Here is a 21,658-nt window from a genome sequence, read left to right as displayed (position 1 = left end):
AAACTGACAAAATTCTCATCTGAAAGTAGTAACGAGTTAAATCGCCATGGGCGGTATATTGATTGAGGATCTGAAAAACACAATTTCATACTAAGGGGCCCATGGTCTGAAATGGCTATGGTGCCATAGTCACATTCCCTCACCAAGTGTAGAATTCGATTGTCGATGAAAAAATAATCAATTCTGGAGTACGTCTTATGAACAGAGGAGAAAAATTAATATGCCCTCGAGGCAGGATTGCGAAAGCGCCACACATCAGCCACACCATATGTTTCCAGAAATGATTTGATCGACTGAGCAGACTTAGTAGGGGTTGTTTTTCCGGCCACACTCCAATCTAGCGATGAGAGCACACAATTAGTATCTCCACCAATTGAGACTGTGTGTAGACATATCTGGCATATTAGAAAACAATGTGTTAAAAAAGGTATAATCATCCCAGTTTGGTGCATAAACCGAGAATAAGACAACTGGAAGTGTGTACAATTTACCTACCACGAGAACATATCGTCCAGCAGAGTCTGTATGTACACTAGAAGCAGTGAATTGTATGTGTTTACCAATCATGATGGCCACTCCTCTTGATGTAGCATGAAAATTTGATTGAAACACCTGACCAGATCATTTTTTACCTAGACGTATACTATCCACTAAACACACATGGGTCTCCTGTAAAAATGCAATGTCTGTATCAAGCTGTTTTAAATGCGCTATAACTTTTCTACATTTTAAGGGACTGTTGAGGGATTTCACATTCCAAGTCACACAGTTAACTGGATATTCAGAAGAATGCCTAGTACCTTTTTTGTTAGCCATGTTAAAACTATGTACAATGACACATACACATAAGATCCTAACAAGAAACAACCCAATGGTATACAAATCCAGTATAATCCCACCCCCTTCTCCAACAAATCCATGGAGAAAACAAAACCTCAACAAAAAAATCCACACATTATAGTGCTTAAATTGAGGAACATCACTCTATCTGCTAGAGCTCCTGGCTAGCCCCCAGATATAAGTAAAAAAGAAAACACCAAAAAGAGAGAAAGAAAAAAAAAGTTATACAGTAGTGTTCTCAACGAAAATAATATAAATGTAAATGTTGACCCTCTAAAATTAGTTAGTTGTAAACAAAGTAGTCTACTATCATCCCCTAGCAAACATTTTCTGGATGCAGAAATGTACATATTTCGGTATATTCTGTCAGTGGTCATAACAGATCTGTCTATAACTTGCATAACATTATAGTATATCATACAGTATGTATCCTATACAAGGTTCTGCCCTAACCTCAGCTGGCATCTTACGTTGCTATATTTTAGAAATATCGCTTTTGTTTAAAGCTTCGATTGATATCCATTGTTTCTTTACTTATCAATTGATTATTTGCTCATTAGTATTGTCTGAGACAAGCCTTTATGTTCTTTTTGCTCAGCAAAGGGGTTTCCTCTTGGAACTCTAGAAGGTGTGAGCCCGGTCTCTCTTATGGTGGAGTCAAGAACCTGACCTTATCAGAATCAGAATCAGAATCAGAAAGGTCTTTAATGCCAAGTATGTTTTCACATACGAGAAATTTGTTCTAGTACAGGAGCTCCACAGTGTAAACAGAATGGCAATGATAACACATGAACACATATATAATAAATGCAGTTGTATGTACAGTGAATAAAAAAGGCAGTTGTATGTACAGTGGAAAAAATGTGCAAATTGAAATATAGATGTGACAGGCAATTGAGGCGTTTTTTGGACATTGTTGTGGGGCCTTTTGTGAAATCTTAGATGAGTCACCACTCCTGGGAAGGTTCACCACTGTTCCATGTTTTCACCATTTGTGGATAATGTCTCTCCCTATGGTTCCCTGGAGTCCCAAAGCTATCTTGAGGATCTTTTGGTGTACTTCACTTTGTCAGTCAGGTCTTAAGTGATTTCTTGATTGTGAACAGGTGTGGCAGTAATCAGGCCTGGGTGTGGCTAGAGAAATTTAACTCAGGTGTGATAAACCACAGGTAAGTTATGTTTTTAACAGGGGGCAAACACTTTTTGACACACGGCCATGTGGGTTTCCACCTTCATTAAAAAACTGCATGTTCTGTTTACTCGTGTTATCTTTGACTAATATTGACATTTATTTGATGATCTGAAACATTAAAGTGTGACAAATGAGCTTGTGATACCCAGAACATACCAGTCAGTGTGTTGGCTATGCTAAATAAATATGCTAATATGCTGATCTATGATGCAATCGTGTCCCATCCCTGCATTACTTGAAATGTTTCCATTAATCTGGTCACACTGTAAACAAGTGTAAAACTGTAAAATAAGTGCATAAATGTGTGGGCATTTTAAGCATTTTCACCACTTTCTTTCCAGTATAAACAACAAATCTTCTCATTTTTACCATATATGCTAAAATGTATGTAGCTATGCTTATATGTATTAGATAACTTTCATTCCTCTTCAGTAGCTGCTTTCTACTGGTCAAGGTCACAGTGGATCTTGAAGGAACACACAATGGATAGAAATGCACAGTAGAGGAATCCTGGATCTACCTCATAACTGCAGAACTCTGACAATAAAGTAGTCTTCTACAGTCTACATTATATTATTTAAAATTGAACTTAAGCATTATATTTAGGCCCTATAAGATGCAAGAAATAAAAAGTATATATATATATATATATATATATATATATATGTGTGTGTGTGTGTGTGTGTGTGTGTGTGTGTATAAATTTTTCATTCATTTATTTTTCTTTCTGTTGTTTCCTTTGATGCTATTATGAATGTAATACATAATATTTAAACACACTGTGATCCTATGTATGTATATTGTTATTGCTCTTGCTATGCAAGATATATAAATAAATTCAAATTAAAAAGTCTTCTACAGCCTCTGCAGTTTTGTTTGGGATGCAGCACTTAAGCGATTACCTGCGCGTGCTCTGCTTTACGCATGCGCAGATTTATGCTAACGTCGACGCGAGTGACGTCACCGCGCCGCTCCCTGAGGAGCGAAACAAACATGGCGACAGAATGGAGCGGACAGGGCTACCTGCTAACTTTAGTCGTAGTCCTTTGGAGCGCTGTGGGCGGTCGAACGGAGACGACGAGCGTGGGCTGGAGCCAGATACTTGGTATGAGACTGTTGAGGAGCAATAAACCAGCCACCATCACCGACGACGGTGTCATTCAGGTGACGGAAGAGAGCAGCGTCCAGCTCAGGATTTACGGGCTGCAGCTCAATTCAGACTCCGCGTCTCAGATCCGGTTCGCGGAGCTCAGCGAAGACGAGGATGACAGAGACTCGGTAAACAGGACTTGTGTCGATTTTACCAAAGATATCAGCGTCGGAAGTTACATGAATGTTAGCAGTCGCGGGACATCAGGTGTTGTGAGTCTAAACGTTAAGCCGCTCCGGAAAACTGAGCGCGAGCGTGAATACATCACGTGCATCAGGAACCAGGAAGACAAGTGGCACCCGCTGTCAGATAACGACGGTAGGCTGCGAGTTGTGGAGGAGAAAACTTCTCTGCTCCCTCTGTGGCTGCAAATCATCCTGGTGTCATGCCTGCTGGTCCTGTCCGGTATGTTCAGTGGACTCAATCTGGGGCTCATGGCATTAGATCCGATGGAGCTTCGCATAGTGCAGAGTTGTGGCACTGATAAAGAAAAGAGTCATGCACGTAAAATCGAGCCCATTCGTAGGAAGGGAAATTACTTGCTTTGCTCCTTATTGCTTGGTAATGTGTTTGTAAATACCACACTTACAATTCTGCTGGACGACCTTATTGGATCAGGCTTTGGCGCAGTAGTGGCTTCCACTGTGGGCATTGTGATTGTTGGGGAGATTGTGCCACAGGCACTTTGTTCTCGCCATGGTTTGGCAGTTGGAGCTAACACCATCCTGCTGACCAAGTTCTTCATGCTCCTCACCTTCCCGCTGTCATTTCCCGTCAGCAAGCTCCTGGACTGCATTCTGGGCCAAGAAATTGGTACAGTTTACAACCGTGAGAAGTTGGTGGAGATGCTCAGGGTGACTGAACCGTACAACGGCTTGGTCAAGGAGGAGCTCAATATGATTCAGGGTGCATTGGAGCTTAGGACCAAAACAGTGGAGGTTGTCATGACACCTCTGAGCGACTGCTTCATGATCAAATCTGATGCTGTGCTGGACTTCAACACCATGTCTGAGATCATGGAGAGCGGCTACACACGCATTCCTGTCTACGAAGAGGAACGCTCCAACATCGTTGACGTTCTGTATGTTAAGGACTTGGCTTTTGTCGATCCAGATGACTGCACGACACTTAAAACGGTCACCAAGTTTTATAACCACCCGGTTCACTTTGTCTTCCATGACACCAAACTGGATGCCATGTTAGAGGAGTTCAAAAAAGGTGAGCCATCGCACTGTCAGGAACGTAAATACTCAGGAATTGTTGACCAAATTTGTAAAAAGACTTCTCAAAATTGACTTTGGGTCCATATCCTAGCAACAATATGGCTTCTCTAGTAGCTTTACTCCAGGGTTTTTGTGCAGTCACATTAATTATTGAAACCTGTTTTGTCCTACCGTAATCTGCTGGTTCAATAGTAAATATCTGCCTTTTTTAAATGAGTGAATCCTTGTTCTATTTCTAATGCTGGATTGAAGTTTGCAGGATTTATGGCATAGTGTGATGGCTAAATATTTGTTCAAATGCACAGGCACATTTTAACGAATGACATGAAAATTATATGAAAGAGTGTTTTCCTATTGTCCTTCTTACACTAAATCAGATCATACGGTTCTGTAAGATCACTCAAACCTAATCCTAAAAATGTGCATGGACTCTGGTTGCTTGTGACTGGCAGATGTGAGTAGCTCTTAGGGATTTCTGCAATCACTGCAGGACTGCAGAGACATCCCATCAAGACCATGCCTTAATTTATACACTTTATACACCAAAGCATTTCCTTTTGTCAGTAAACAACCTGAACACCTTGGAGGACATATGATGTCAATACCCTGGTACCTCAGCTGGCACATGTGAATATTACACTTTTTATTTATGAAAAAAGGAGAAGAATTTTAGTCATAGATCTAGTTTAATATTTTTGTTAAACATTGTTGGATGATACGGAACACATTTTGTCTGCTGTATGGCAACATGCGTCGTTACAAGCAGATTAAACCGTTAATGGCTTCCAAGGTCAACAACGAGTCCTTCTCACTGGTGGATAGGTTCAGCTCACAAAACTACCCATCATTATTTAAGGAATAAAGCACAACCTAATTTTATGTCATAGTAAAGTAATCGGTAACTGCTGTTAAGTCAAAGTTGATGAGTTTTCTATAAAGGCACAACCGGAAGTGTTTTATTTCCTTATATTCCATAGCAAGTTGCTGGTCATTTATAGATTTTTTTTATTTTTATTTACTATTGAACCATTGAAGGTAACATATTAACATTTAATGAATGAATGTTGTGGAAAAATGTCTTCAAAGCTCCTGTTAGTTATTACTTATGTGTGTGTGTGTGTGTGTGTGTATATATATATATATATATATATATATATATATATATATATATATATATATATATATATATATATATGTGTGTGTGTATATATGAGTTGTATTGCCTTTGCTTTTTAATTATTATATGTATAAGGCCTGGACTCTGTGGTCACCAGTTCATGTGTGAAAATGATGTCTCATGCTCCCTGAATGAACCATGTCTTCACAATTTGACTCATCAGATCACATTACTTTTTTTTACGCTCCCTGAAGCCTCTCTGCTAACTGGTTTTCTTAAGGCTACAAAGCTGTTTAGTCCCAATATCAGTCCCAGTCGTATCGTGGGTGCGGAAAAGCTCTTATTTCGAGTTGCTTTTTTAAAATTTGAGTAGCTTCAGCAATCTTGTTATCTTTGCTTGATGCAGGCCAATAATTTGACTCTCTTGAAACAGAGTAACATCTTTTCCACCACCACTACAGCATATGTCCTTCGACATGGTTGCTAAAGAAATGAGAAGCTACTCACTCAATGAAATACTCAGTGAATCATTGAATCAGATCCCTCTGTTATTTGGAAGATCAGATGTATAGCACTCTATAGCAATTATAACCGGAAAGTCAGTTTCTGATCATAACACAACGCACAACAATACAAGGTTCTCCTAATATGTACCTAAAATAGTAGCTGTGTTGTCTCCAGTTTCACTGACAGAAGTCAAACTATTTCATTAACCGAGTCTCCTCTCGCTGGACCATTATCAGGATTTTCATTTATTTGAGTTTTGAATTTTGAACATAATCGAATGTAAAAATGTTTTGATTTACAATAGCAGTCACAATAGTCACCAATAGTCTCTATATTTAAATAGAATTATTGTGATCTGATTAGCTTTTGAAATCACAGCAAGCTCTAATAGATTATTCAGTAACTTCCTTCATATTTGAAATACATTTTAAGGATATTTATGGCAAAATAGGATCAAGAAAGCATGGACTCGTTGGTAGTGGAAGCCTCTCTATATCAGCTGAGTTTGTTTTGTTAACTTTCGGGGTTTACCGGATTTTAAAATGCTATAATTTTATTTCCGTTTGAGCTACATGTATACAAGAAACTTTTTTTTTATTTCAAGAAAGTCCAGATATCAGAATTTGCTTGATTATGTTTTATTTATGTCTTGATCCAGGCAAATCTCACCTGGCAATAGTGCAGCGTGTGAACAATGAGGGAGACGGAGACCCTTTCTACGAGGTGCTGGGTCTGGTGACACTGGAAGACGTTATCGAAGAGATTATCAAGTCAGAGATCCTGGATGAATCTGATCTCTACAGTGAGTTGCCTTGAACATAATGTTGTTGTTTTTTTGTGTGTGTGAATAGTATTCTTCCAGTTAGTTTCATGCTGGATTTCATTGTCTCTTAGCTGACAACCGAAACAGAAAGAAAGTGGACCCAAATAAAAACAAGAGGGACTTTTCAGCCTTCATACATGAAAGTGAATCCAAGGTGAAGATCTCTCCCCAGCTGCTCTTAGCTGCCCATCGCTTCCTAGCTACTGGTGAGCTCATTGCATCTTCGCTGTTAAATTTGACTTACTACAAATTTGCCTAAGCACTATTTTATATTTAGGTAATAATTTTGGTATATGTGTTTGTTTTTTTCCCCGCTCCCAGAGGTGAGCCTTTTCAATCCTCTACAGATCTCGGACAAGATTTTGCTGCGAATCCTTAAGCATCCCGACGTCATACAGGATCTGCGGTTCAATGAAAATGACAAGCGCTCACAGCAACACTACTTGTATCAGCGTGGCAAGCCAGTTGACTATTTTATTCTCATCTTGCAGGTAAGCTTGAATTAATAACCTGAAATATCTATAATGAAAGCAACAGGACCACATCTTAACAGATTTAATTCTCAGCACAGCATGGCTGTAGTATGTATATCATCTGTGGGGTGCTGGTATTCGTGTACCAGGCAAAGCGGTGTCAGATTCATAAACAACAAAATTTGTGTGTGTGTGAATCTGTAACTGTGCACTTTAACATCATTGTACACCAATATGTGTTGCCTTAAAAAAAATACGTACCAGGAGTCTTATTTTGGAGTAAAAAAAATGGCAGATGAAGTTAAAAATTGACATATTAATCTGGAAAGATTATTACACGACACATGTTTTAAACGCTGATATGAGGTGATCTACTAGAAGCATGGTTCCACCTTTTACCCATCTCACACTAAGAAATTCTCTTTTTTTAACCCAGTTGAATGCTGTGGCACCTCCTCTCCTGACATCAGTGCCTCACTAATTCTCTTTAGGCTGATGAGCAAATCCTCACAGCCATGCTCTAAAATCTAGTGGAAATTCTTTCCAGAACAGAATTAGTTATTTTAACAGGAAAGGGAGGACTAACTCCCTAATGGGATGTTTGAAATGCACATATGGGTCTGATTGTCAGGTGTCCACAAACTTTTGTTTGTCCACAAACTCAGCATGGTTCCTCTCAAGGTTTCTTCCTCATATCTTCTCGGGGAGTTTTTCCTTGCCGCCGTCACCTCCGCCTTGCTCATTAGGGATGGATATATATATAGTATCATACATTTTAAGTTAATCTTTTTTACAATTAATTTTATACTTTAATTGTATATATTAATTTTATTTTTATCCTTATTTCTTCTTCTTCTTCTTGAATTGAATAGAACTGAATTTTGACTATACTGTGCATTACCAACTTAAAATTGGTAAAGGATGACTTTTCATTTTATTAATTTTCTTACTTATCAAGTAGCATAAATTGTTTAACAATGAACCACTGTTTAAAAAAATACAGTTTGTGACTAGCAAAGTCAGTGCACTTTATATGTCCTATACTTGTTACCATGAGAGATGGCTCACGGGTGTCCTTCACTTGGTGTAGTGTTGCACACGAGGGGTGGTGCAGTGTTTATGACCTTTTTGTAGATTGTATTCACAAGGCTTGCTCTTCACTAATTGATCCCTCTTACGTAACGGAGCTTGTGCATCACAGCACCAAACGTCCTGTCGCTCCAACCCACCACCACAACAACCAACACACACAATAAATCTGTGCGTTCACTGCTTCTATTTTAGTAATGGTACAATCACAAAAAAAAACAAGCACTGCCCCTTAGGTACTACATATTTTAGATAGGACATTTCTTCATGCTAATGTTCTATTTATTTATTTATTTGTTACTGGTAATGCAGTGTGAAAAAAAAAATTTTCCTTCCAATTTCTAATTTGGGACACAAAACCAATGCAACTACACTTAAACTGAGAAGTACTGAGAGTTTAGAGTCTACAGGAGCCCAGTCTGATCCTGGGCATGGATCCAGAAAGTCATGTCCTGAATTTCATATCCTGGACCTCTGTTGTGGCAGGACAGGGACTTCCTGGGAACTTTTCAGTAAAGATCAGCAGAACATTGCTTCAATGGAAGATCTAGTTTATTTGCAGTACTTTGCCAGCTGTTGGACAGACAGAGCAAAGCATGCTAGGCTTTCATCATGGTCTAACTCTGACAACATGACAGATGACAATAGGTTATATTTAGTAGAGAGCAGAGTATTTTTTTCCTACCACTGAAGAACATTCTATTTCTTTACTTTAATAAACTCTTTGCTTTCACCTCCATGGCCCAGGTTTGATTCCTGGGCAGGGAAACAATTAATGAGCTTGTGTCCAATCACATAGTAAAAATGTACGAGAGTCCATTAAAAATCGTATTTTTAATTAATTGAGGAGGCCTATGTGATCAAATTGTGCTGTAAATTTGGAGTCAAGTCAAGAAGCTATTATTGTCATTTCCACCATGTGTACCTGAAGCAGTATATAGCGAAATGAAACAAGGCCATGAAGCTACACAAAACAACACAGAGCTGAGGACTAAAAAGTATAGTGTGCCCTCGGCACATTAACACCATTCTGGAATATCTCCTCACTCCTGGTTCTGATTTGTTGGCAGGGCTTTCAAACATGTAGTGTGTAACTGAGCTTTTACTTATGCGTGCACCTGAACTAGGAAAGCAGAGGTGAGAATATTCCAATTGTGTGTCATGCAAACAGATACCCATATCTGGTTTCGGGTTTTCTGAGGGGAAACCTGTAACTGGGGCAAGGAGATGCGAAAAATATGAGGAGTGAGACACTGAAGCCCGTGTGTGTGGTCTGCTGACTGCATATACACTATTCATGCTGCGATCTGGTTTCTTTATCCTAGGATTACTGCTCCCACACCTCTCTTAAGGTTTGTATCATATAGCCTGTTTGAATGTAGGCAAGCCCAGTTTCATGGAGCTATAGGAGCTGGAAGAGTTCTTAGACACTCTGGTGTGATTCAGAGAACAAGATTGTTGGAGACAGTAATAACAATCGTTTATGAGGAAGAGCCGGTGTTGCCCAATGTTTATTCCTCTTTAGTAAGACGGTGAGATTTGTGAGCAAAGGGCTGCCTAGTCTTATTTAATTGGCTTGCATTGAAACCACCAGTTATGTCCAGTCTGCCATGGACAATAATATTAAAATGTTCTCACTGCAATCTTAAGATAAAGGTTTCGTTTATTGTGTTTGTATGAAGTCTCTTTCATCTATAGTTTTCATATACGGTTTTGTTCGTAATAATTGAATCTAACTTGGGAGCCAAACTTCTTGTACTTTATATTTGGCTGAATTATAACCTATGAATTATATAAAAATGGAAAAAATGATCTTATTGATTGAATTTTGTGCTTGAAGTTACACAGACGTAAACTAACGTGGACAGAAGGCAGTTAATTGACCGTGTTTGTGTCTTGTGCCGAGTTTTTTCCAGTCAAACATTGAGATGCTAAATTGAGAGCGTCAATATTTAATGACGTGCAAAACTATTCTTTTAGCTGAATACCACCATGTTGGAGCAGAAACTGAATAATGATTCAAAGTGCAGGCTTTCGGCTTTAATGTGAGGCTGTTTACAATCAAAACAGCTCAGCTGTTCCATGGCCAGGCATGTGTTAAAAATCTCTCAATACGAAGTCCAGAGAGCTGTCATTGGGCTGGAGCAATTAAAAGAAACTCATTAGAGACATCGCAGAAACATTAGGTGTGGCCCAATCAACTAACCGATCCATTCCTAAAAAGAAAGAATGCATCGGTGAAGAAAAACCTCTTCTCAGCACTTGGTTAGATCAGCAACACTCTCCAGAAGGTAAGTGTATCTGTGACCAAATTAGTTTGCCAGACACCGATAAAAACAATACAATTCTGGAGCCATATCCTAAGAACAGATGAGTCCCAGAGATCAGCTTGTCCCAGAATGATAGGAAAAGAAGAATACGGAGAAGGGAAGGAACTGCTCATAATCCGAAAAATACCACTTTATCTTATGTTATGTAAGATGTATGGCTGCCAATGGAACTGGTTCCTTTTATAACTCAGGAAATTCTTAAGGACAGAGAATTTATTTATGGTTCTAGTTCCTCATTAAAATGACAGGCTGGTGTTAGCGAGGGAATCGATGTTTATAATGTGGGAATGAAAAGGAACTAACTTGTCTCTCAGGCATTCCATTCCATTAACCACAGCATTTAATTCCAACTGTAAACTGTTCAAATGTGTGATGTTTTATTCATGAATAAAGTAAACCTTGAAATTCATTGGCAAATCAGTGTGGTGTAAGAGAAATAACTCACCCCAGACCATGCTGTAGCGCCACTCTGCTGCGTGTTGGGCAGCATTACACCATACGTTATTTTTGTAACCTCACAGATCGTTAGTTTGTTCTCCCTTGCGTAATACATGAGGAAATGCTTCTAAACCTGTGACAAGCAAGCTGATAATGTTGTTACTGGTTATAGACTTTATATATTGATCGTTTCCTTTTCATGAACTAAATGATACTGAGACTTAAATCTTACTTGATTTGTAGTAGTGTAGCATTAATACATCATGTTAAATTGTATGTTACCAGTCATTACGGTGTATTTTGACATTTCTGTCTTTCTTCTGTTGTTCCCTTATTAGTCCAGCAAAAAAAACAACAACAACATCTGTCCAAATACTGTTCTACTAACTCGGAATACACAGTACAGTTGTCTTTTTTGTTTCTTTCTGTTCTCCTCGCTCATTCAGGGTCGGGTGGAAGTGGAGGCAGGCAATGAGAACATGAAGTTTGAGACTGGTCCCTTCTCTTATTATGGAGTCATGGCGTTAACTACGTCATCCTTGGGTAAGTACATGTTTTCCTACTTGTTGCTTGTATTTTTCACTGTGCAAGTAATAACAGAGGCTTTCTGAGTAGGTCAACTGGTTTGGTCAAAGCCACATTATGTAAGATTGTAGAATTTTGCCCTCTATGGAGTGATGCACACTTCCTCCACTGTGAGCGTTATTCTCATGGTTGTGTCCCAAACTACATAATACTTCCTCAGCTTGGGACCCAGCCCATGTATCCTACAGAATGATCGACGTCATTTCATTTTAGTTTTAGGCCGCTAGCTATAATGTAAGCTTTGATTGAAGGGAAAGAGGTTTCTCAGGTGTAATCTCACAGCAAACTGCTCAGGGCCAGACCACATAGTGAATACAGTTCACTACAGTACATTTTCTTGTGATTGAGGCTTTATAACTGAGATCTGGCTGATCCTATAAAAACCTTTCAGACTTACCTGTACAGGAAGTGATCATGTATCTCATGCCAGTGGAGCAACAAGGCTCTATGAATTCATAGACTACAATGTGTGCAGAAAGAGCAAAATCAAGTCAGTGTCTTTCTACAGTACAGTTTTGCACAGCAGAGCTTTAAGGCAGGAGCTTTACTGACAGTCTAGCGGATGAATCGTAAACGTCAAGAATTTCTATGCTGCATTTTTAACTGTCAGGTGGGTCAGTGTGAAACTTCACCTCAGGTGTTATATGTGCTGAGCATTTGTCTGAGTGTGTGTCCACATGTGTTTTTATGTGCGCAGCGTTTGAGCCCGATGTTTTAGCTCACGTTACATTTCTCTGTTCTGCTTTTGAGGAGGTAGACGATCATTTTATCTTCACCCCTTCAAAACATGTTTAATAACTGCTACCATATTTCATACTCAAAGTAAATTATCACCATGAGTTAGAAGATCAATCTCCTTGCAAGACAGTCATCTGTTTTATGGCCCATTTATATTTCCTCTGTGGAGCTTTAGCAGTAAATAGAACTCAGTAATCATGAAGGCTTGAAATAAATGTACAAAAAAAAAAGGCAAAAATATTTTTCTTAAAAGATCATTTAATCTGTTGTCCATAATCTAACACAAGAAGGGAAAGAAATAAAGAACCAAATGCTGAGATTTTTCTTTTTTTTAATTTGTGATGGACCAGTTGTTTAAAGATCCTCTCTATCTCTCCTCCCTGACTCCCTCCTTCTCTGCTCAGCTGTCACCCCCCCACTGTCCCCCTCCGTGGTGCTGCCTCGACCACGGCGCCTTTCTCTTAAGAGGTTTTCTCTGTTCTCTCGCTTCCCAGGTAAAGCCCTGCACATTGGGATCTAACCCCGGGGGGAGGAGGGGGTGAACCAGGTGCCACTAACATGGGAATCAGGGCATGGGGAAGTCGGGCAGGGCTAAATAGTTAAATGAACAAAAAAACAAAACTTTCCCCAGTCATCCTCCCATGAGCCCTCGTTCAGCAAGTACATCAGTCAGCGCAATCGGCCACTTTCCAAATGCGTTGTTTGTTCAAACTTTTTTTTTGATTCTTTAAAATGTGAAGTTTTTATGGGTCTGTGTCAGTAGCTGCTGATTTTTTCAGAATGATGTGCTAATGTCAGTGGTTTAGTGGTTAGCACGTTTGCCTCACACCTCCAGGGTCGGGGTTCGATTCCCGCCTCCACCTTGGGTGTGTGGAGTTTGCATGTTCTCCCTGTGCCTCAGGGGTTTCCTCCGGGTACTCCGGTTTCCTCACCCGGTCCGAAGACATGCATTGTAGGCATTGTAGATTGGCATCTCTGGAAAAATTGTCCGTAGTGTGTGATTGTGTGAGTGAATGAGAGTGTGTGTGTGTGTGTGTGCCCTGTGATGGGTTGGCACTCCGTCCAGGGTGTGTCCTGTCTTGATGCCCGATGATGCCTGAGATAGGCACAGGCTCCCGAGGTAGTTCGGATAAGCGGTAGAAAATGAATGAATGTGCTAATGTAATCTGGTGAACATAACATAATCTAGGATTTTATGTGTTGAAGTATCATTGTTAAAATGTGACTTGCTGGACTTGTGGGCTTTAGCATAGTCTTCCCCAAATGCACTGAATTATAGCAGTGTTTTATTATTTAGTAAAATCACATGCCCGGCCACCTCACTCTGCCTTTTTCACATGTAACCTTGCACCAGAGTTGATTGTGCCTAGTCAAATCTGATTGTGCAGCTGTATTCTTTCATGCCTCTCATGATTTTTTCAAATCAGTGTAATGTGGTTCAATATGGATGTCAAAGCAAGGCACTTGCAGCCAAATTACGTTCAGTAAATTCCCTGTTACAAGTAATCGCCAAAATACTGGCAAAAACCTTTTGCTCTGTTTTTGTCTGCTCTGTAACTGTTCCCGTTGTTTGGCCACAGAAATGGCACTGCAGTAGTAATATACACAGCTACAGTTACTAACACGACCAATAGAGGGAGTCAGCAGATTAACTCCTCACATTTAGAGGTTTAAAGCAGCCGTGGACATGCCATCACCTTGCTAATGTTTTGTGTAAATGTTCTAATGTATATGTTTTGCATCTGCAGCCACTCTAATGTTCATTAGTTGAACTGATAAGCATGTGCCATTGATTTGTCTCGATATTGTCATGATTTCATCTAATCACCCTTTCCCATTTTGTTAATGTTGGTGTTTGGTGGTTTCTCATTAAACACATTCAGAGACATAGTAAGTATTACGTGACCCACACCTCTGTTTGAGATGGATGTGTGACTGTTTCTGAACACCTCTACTGTTACACACATGTAAAAGAGTGGTAGTTTGAGATGTGTTGGCAGTTCTTTCTTTTTTCAACCTTTATTTTCTCAGCTCATTTAGCTTTCTCTGGCTGTTTCAGAGTTTCGTTCTCCTTCACACCTCAGCGGGCTGAATCGCTCAGCTTCTGTGAGCTGCACGGAGAGGGTGGATGCACTGTCCACGAGTGGCAGCACCTCGCAGCTCAACAGTGCCTCCACGCCCCAATACATCCCAGACTTCAACGTGCGTGCCCTCACCGACCTACAGTTTGTTAAGGTACGAGTGAAGATGACATGTTAACATTAAGAAGTGGCAAAGTTTTTCCTGTGGAAGTTAAGGGGAAATATTTTATTCTTATATAAATTGTTTCCAAATACTAAACAATGTCAGGACACAGATTAAGCCTTGTCATCTCACATTATTTCAGTTGAGATTTATTTCTTATAAAATAATATTTTATTTATGATTTATTTAACTTATATAAAATGTATACATTTTCATATTACTCAATTATTTAAAAATATATATACATACATACAGCAGGTAAAATAAGTATTGAACACCGTGCCATTTTTCTCAGATGAAATTTTCACCAGATGTCAGTAACAACCCAAGTCCCAAGTAATCCACACATACACAGAAAACAAACTAAATAAGTGTAGTGTAATAAAATGGAATGACAGGGAAAATGTATGGAACACCTGAAGAAAGGGAGGAGCAAAAAGGCATGGAAAGCCAAGACACCAACTGAAATCTATCGGTAATTAGAAAGCAATCCTGCCCCTTGACGGTGGGAATTAATTAAATCAGGTGGTTCAGTCCCGACTGCTGGCCTATAAAAAGGTGTCTCATTGTTCTATGTAGCTCTGCCTTGTTTTATGTAGTTCTGTTTTGTTCTCTGTAGCATCACGGTCCTGGAGAAATGTCGTCTCATTTCACTATGTACTGCGTCAACTATATATGGTTGAAATGACAATAAAAGCTTCTTGACTTGACCAAGGTGTCACACAAGAAACATTTCATGATGAGTAAAAGCAAAGAGCTCACAAGACCTTCGCAAACCTTATTGTTGCAAAACATACTGATGGCATTGGATACAGAAGGATTTTTAAACTTCTGAATGTTCCAGTGAGCACCGTTGGGCCCATAATCCAAAAGTGGAAAGAACATCATTTTACCATAAACTGGCCATTGCCTGATGCTCCATGGAAGATAAAGGAGTGATTGAGTGAATGAGGAAGTCGGCTTATCGTTGTCTAGAGAGATCTTCAAATACATGTAAATACAAAGGATGCAAACCACTGATAACACTCAATAACAGAAAGGCCAGATTTGATGTAATACATTAGACTTAATTAGAATACACTTGAAATATTACAGTAACTATTTAGGATGTATAGCTTTTTAAATTAGTTTAAAGTAATTAGGCAAACAAAGAAAAATTAATAATAATTCTTTGCAATCAGTAACTGCCTCAAGTCTGGAACCCATGGAACCATGGTCACCAAATGCTGTGTTTTCTGCCTTGAGGTGCTTTGCCAGGCCTTTAGAGCATTATCCATTTTTTTATCCATTATCCCATCACTCAGGTACAAGTTTATCTTGGAATGGAGGAACGGAGGGAGAGAGGGGTAGAAACATGGCTTAAGAATTTTGCATGCAGTCTGTGCTTAAAGTGTAGCTTAATGTAACACTGCTCTCTCTTCTATCACTTTAATTTTGAGATGTTTTTTGCTTGTTCAACCTTCCATTGTCCATGTGCAACACTGCACATGTTTCTGTTAGTGTCCCTGGAAGGAATTGTTTGTGATGAAACCTGTTTTTATGTCTAAAGTAAAATACATTTAAAGAAAGTAGCAGAACCACCAAAGGCTTGATAGTGTACAAGAGGCAAATTTGAGATGGATGCTGCCCTTCTGTTTTGGCCAATCCTTGTTGACTTCCCCTCTGCCTTCCTCTTGTGACTAATTCCGCTGCATTTGGGCCATTCCGATATCTTATCTGCTCAAGGAAAAGAATCTGCCCAGTAGACTTTATCTGATTTCTCAACAACAAAAACCTGACTAGGAGAAACAGATTTTTTTATGAAATTACATTTTGATTAACTTCATCATTTGGATCAACTAATAAACGGTTTATGATTCTATGTTTAAGAAATTGAGCTTATAAATTGCTAACAAAATTTCTTTATCTGCATGGTGCTTTCTGCTCTTCACTTCACCCTCCTCTCTTTGTGCAGCCCTGGTGTACACTTATGAGTCATGAGAGGAATCCAATTTGAATTGTTATTTTTCTGCTTTCCTCCTTTTTCCCAGGTCACTCGTGCTCAGTACCAAAACGGTCTTTTGGCCTCCAAACTAGACAGCACACCACAATCCCCGCAGAGCAATCACATTAGATTGGACAGCATGCTTGCACCACCCCTGACTCCACCCACTTCTTCCACGACCTACAGCACAGCACCGGGGTCGCTCCAAGAGGGACCAAACGAGACCACGACACTGCTGAATGACAAAAACAGCCTGAATATTCACCGGGCTACCCAAACACAGTCCTACTCTAACTCCAATTCCAACTCAAACCTCAACACCAGTGCTAATACTAACTCCAGTCCTCACCCTCTATCCAACAACCACCCTCAGTCACAGAGTTACCCCAACAACCCAAGCACTCAGACACCTCATTTGCACATTCACACCATCAGCCACGCACACACAGAGAGCACAATCTGACAAAACACATGGGGAGCCGTGGTTGGCGCGAGGCTCCAGAGAGGTCCATACTGATCCATAAACACGCGCATACACACCAACAAATCAAAATGTGTACATGGCCATTTACAATCTATATGCAATCAAACACAGAAGCACTTACACACATGAACTTTGGAGCAAGCCTTGTCTTTTCTTCCAACCCTTCCTGCATGGCAGCTTATGTCCAGTTTGATGGGATTTCAGTGGAACCTAGATGTCTACAGAAAGAGACTTTAGCTTTTTGTTCCTACAAAGCGGCTGTAGATTGAGAAACCCCAAGTTCGTTAATAGGTCATAAGGACCTTTTTTTTTTTTTTTGCATGTCGATCATATACGCGCACTGACTTCAATAGTTTGGATAAGTCTTTCTGTTGCATGCAATGGCCTAAAAATGTCAACACACGTATTCATTTTCGAAGGACATGACATTATACAAGAAATTATAGCAAGATGTGCACTTTTTGTAACCCTTACGAATCCACACCAAAACATTCATGTCTGTTTTTTCCTGTTTTGAGGTTTTAGATCATTTGCTGATACAAAAGGAACCCCTGGTGAACCCTGTACAGCATAAGCGTGAATTTCCACTGCTTTACATGGTTTATCAGTTTGTCATCAGTTTATCATGTGTACACTGCACACCGTGTGTTCTCAAGGTAGATAATATCACACTTGTCACGCTACAGTTTGGACTTATATATGTCAACCATAGTTATACAAATCATTACAAATATTCTATATATATATATATCTCAATACTATATTTGATATTTATTACAGTAAATACCTTTCAACCCTGAAGCCTAGTTCCTGTTAGAATGGAATATGTGGAATGTGTAAATTATTAAATATTTATTTGTGCCTAAATTAATGTGTATATAGGATTCTCGAATTTTGATCCGGAATTAATGTTTTATGTTTAGATTTGATCAGTTTGGCAGGGCACAACTGTATTTATTTCTTTTTATTTTTCATTTAATAGGCTAAACCTGGTCAAAACTGTCCAGTACCAAAGCACAGATCTTTTCCTTATGGAAGTCATTGTCAATAGCAAACTTGTTTAGAGTGAGGAGTCAAAATTAGGAATACATTCCATTGTATGAAATCAGCTGTAGCTGATGTAGCTGTAGACACAATCCACTGTGACTCAAAACCAAACTGTAAATTCTGTGTTTTTCTCCACTCATATGCCAGACTAAAAGCTAGCTTAAAATACGGGAAATGTTTAGCTAGTCCTGAAGAACTAGATGTTATATTTATGTAGCACATTCATTAGGACCAGTGACGTGTTTGATTGAACAGGTTATAAACCGCCGTGTGAACGCTGAATCCGGATTATTGCTTCCTAATACAGCTCTAGCGAAGAGGAAAAACCTCCAGTTTTCAACAGCAGTACCGAGTGTTCGGTTGGAATGACGGAGAGAATCTTTGATTCCTTGTGTGGAGTATTCACCATAGAGCATAGTAACAGTTTTGTCATTAATGTTCAAGTTCCTCAGTTCAAACGCTGTTGTTACATCAAGTTGAAATCTGTTGAATCAGGAGGAAGGATGTTACTCAGTCAAATCAACAACGACCTAATATGTTTGTCTGTAGAAAAAGAGTTTTTTAAGAGTTTGTTATTTATGAGTGTTTTGATGCCTTTATGAGATGTCTAAATAGCAATATACAGATAGATGAATGCAAAGTTTCATTATAAGTAAATTGCAAATTATATTGTACCTCCATTGATATTGTGTGTTGGTTGATTTTTTTTGTTTGTTTGTTTTTTAATTTAAACCAAAAAGTGTAATTAAATGTGCATAGTTAAAGTGGCAAAATGGATTTGGTTATGACCATACATTATTATTTAATATGACCAAAGGTACACATATAAATTAATATGGAAAGACATTGGCCAAAGCTATTTGCACTTTGATCTGATTCTATCTCCTTTGTTAGTGTAACATATTGCCCTTTTTTTTTTTGGGCCTTGGGTTGTGGAATGAGACACTCCTGCATCGCAAAAGTAATTAAATTCCTTTGGGCTAGAGGTCCAGTAGGTAATCTGCTTTTAATGTTCATTGGAACTTTGTCAGTGACCCTGGTGAGGGGCATTTTCATTCACAAGTGAGCTGCAGCTATATTTTATTTCTTCGAAGCGTGACCATTCTCGCTCAGTTTGACCATTTGCTAACACTGAAGGTTAAAGATTATTATGATTGTGTGTATGCAGGTATGCTGCGGGCTTATTTTCCATTTGCATGGTTTACTCATCTGTGTTTGTGGCCATGCATCTTGTGTGTTGATGCATGAAACAGTGAAGAATCCTGCAAACTAGCAAAGCTCCTCTGTCTGCTCAGGCATCACCGAAGTATTTGCAGGAAGCACGGTTATCTTCCATGTGCTTGCTATGTTTTTTTTTGTTTTTGTTTTTTCTTTAACAAAACACGTATAGTATTTTTCACGTATAGACCTCCTCTATGTTTTTGCAGAGCGATGCATTTTGAGTGACTATACAAAACACTGAGTTTGATCATTAATGTCTGTCTGTGTTTATTTTAAGGGAAGAGTGTAACGAGCAAATGTACTGTACTTCCACTAATGTTTGATTGTTCTCCTTAAAGCAATGTGTACATAGCATTTCATAAGGACTGCTAGGATGTTCTGATGAACATGACAATAAATCTGAGACATCTATTTCTCTATAAAAATCTACTCTCTTGTTTATTAAGCATCAGAAATAACTTGTGTTGTTCCTGAACAATATTAAGGCAGCATTTTTGAATGCAGGTGGTCAGTCCTTTAAGAACTGTTGAAGGAAATATATTCTGTGTGCGTTATCTTGCCACCTTTGACACATTAGTAGATAATAGGCACTTTGACCTATTGTGTAATATTACTGAATTATTACATGTGGAGTTATTTTGAATGGGCATGTTTTGATGTAAGGGTGACAGGAGCGACAACAGAAATAATGTTTAGGATACAAATGTTTTCAGTAATGGCTGATGGACTCCAAATATTACTCTTTTTTTTTTCTTTTTTAAATAGTTCTCTACTACTATGATTATGTCTAGCTCTTTAGAGGTCACTTATTACAATAATATGTGAAATATTTGCTTTAGTTAATTACAGGTAATTTCTTATCTGTCAAAAAAAACTACTTTTGGATATGTTGCATGTGTAGATTTTATTCGATTCATGCTAATAGTACAGATTTAACTTTTGTAGTCACGTGTAAGAGTGTATATGACGGGCTGCCATTTTTCATAATTTTTTTTTATGTTAAATTTAATCCTACTTACATTTTGATCAACAATGGCATTTCTACTTATTAAAGCTTAAATTTCATCGTCAACCCTGTTGGCTAACAAAAATAACAATTTTGAAAGTAACAGGGCTGACATTAACTCCTCATGTGGTGAAACACCTGGAAGAACAAGGTGTTAAGACTGTAAAGGTCACATGCAATATTTATGAACATATGAAGTAGGGTATGTGATTTAAAATTGAATAGATAAAATTTCATCCACTCTACAGTTCAGCGGTTTAGATTTTTTATTTTTTTTTTTAAACTAGCATGTAATTGTTCAGTCTGCTGGGGAAAATTAGGTGCTTGTATACAACCTTTTGATGAGTCGTGTGGTTCCTGTGTAGCAGCCATTCAACCTGTGTTTTTTTCCCCCATAGGAATGAAATTTGAAAATTCATAAAGACTTAATTGTATTTGCTTCAGACATGCAAAACCGACTTATACTAAGAAGTCATAAGGTTTTTTGTTCTCTCTTCATCAAGTTGGTGGCCCAGGAAATTGCTCAGGAAAGTGTCAAAAACATGTTAAGATTTCTGAACAATAACATAGAGGCTGCCTCTCTGGTAAGATCTGATTTACTGTAACTTATGTTCCTTTGTATAAGCTTGAATGAGCTTTGATAGGCATCTTCAGAACAAAGTCCTGAGAAGTTCTGCTGAGATACGGGCATGGCCATCAATGGGGTAGGTCTAAGTTCAGAAAACTGTATCAGAAGCGCTAAGTCCGACTGAGCCGAAACCTTGTATTCTTCACCTTTATCCTAATTTAAGTGCATTGTTAATGATGACCTAATTGCTCTTTGTCAGCCAATTAGCTTTCAGCAGGTACTTCATAAGGTCCCAAAACCTGAACAATAAGTCTCTCTAGGGATCCACAACATAATGATGTGTTCATCTTACAAGTACAGTATATGTTGTGTAAAATAAGGTGGACAAAAAATATATTTTTTCCTCCCGATTTATTCACTTATGCACAAAAAAAAAGACTTTTATAACTAACCCCCCCCCACACACACACATATATATATATATATATATATATATATATATATATATATATATATATATACATATATATACACATACATTATATATATATATATATATATATATATATATATATATATAAATATATACAAACAAACAC

At 38.5% G+C, this 21,658-nt stretch overlaps 1 protein-coding gene across 2 annotated transcripts; it reads left to right on the top strand.

Moving 5' to 3' along the window:
- Positions 1-2,742: 2,742 nt before the first annotated feature.
- On the top strand, positions 2,743-19,904 carry LOC113638369 (metal transporter CNNM4). Of its 2 annotated transcripts, XM_027139454.2 has the most exons (8): positions 2,743-4,400; positions 6,688-6,831; positions 6,924-7,058; positions 7,174-7,343; positions 11,629-11,725; positions 12,910-12,999; positions 14,565-14,740; positions 16,780-19,904. In XM_027139454.2, exons 1-8 carry the CDS (start codon positions 2,957-2,959, stop codon positions 17,194-17,196), a joined length of 2,673 nt encoding a protein of 890 aa, XP_026995255.1. In that variant the 5' UTR covers positions 2,743-2,956; the 3' UTR covers positions 17,197-19,904. The 2 variants fall into 2 exon arrangements, with proteins under 2 accessions (XP_026995255.1, XP_026995256.1); XM_027139455.2 differs by lacking the exon at positions 12,910-12,999 and having other exon boundaries at positions 2,747-4,400.
- Positions 19,905-21,658: the final 1,754 nt, after the last annotated feature.

This window comes from Tachysurus fulvidraco, chromosome 20, assembly GCF_022655615.1.
Source record: "Tachysurus fulvidraco isolate hzauxx_2018 chromosome 20, HZAU_PFXX_2.0, whole genome shotgun sequence".
Classification (NCBI taxonomy): Eukaryota; Metazoa; Chordata; class Actinopteri; order Siluriformes; family Bagridae; genus Tachysurus; species Tachysurus fulvidraco.
The sequence above is the reverse complement of the archived record's forward strand: the minus strand, read 5'-3'. Positions and strand labels throughout refer to the sequence as shown.

Excerpts from the sequence above, each read along its gene's own strand:
- LOC113638369 (XM_027139454.2), top strand. The coding sequence starts at position 2,957 with ATGCGCAGATTTATGCTAACGTCGACGCGAGTGACGTCACCGCGCCGC. Across the intron at positions 7,344-11,628 it reads ATTTTATTCTCATCTTGCAG|GGTCGGGTGGAAGTGGAGGC; the intron begins GTAAGCTTGAAT and ends TCGCTCATTCAG. Across the intron at positions 14,741-16,779 it reads CCGACCTACAGTTTGTTAAG|GTCACTCGTGCTCAGTACCA; the intron begins GTACGAGTGAAG and ends CCTTTTTCCCAG.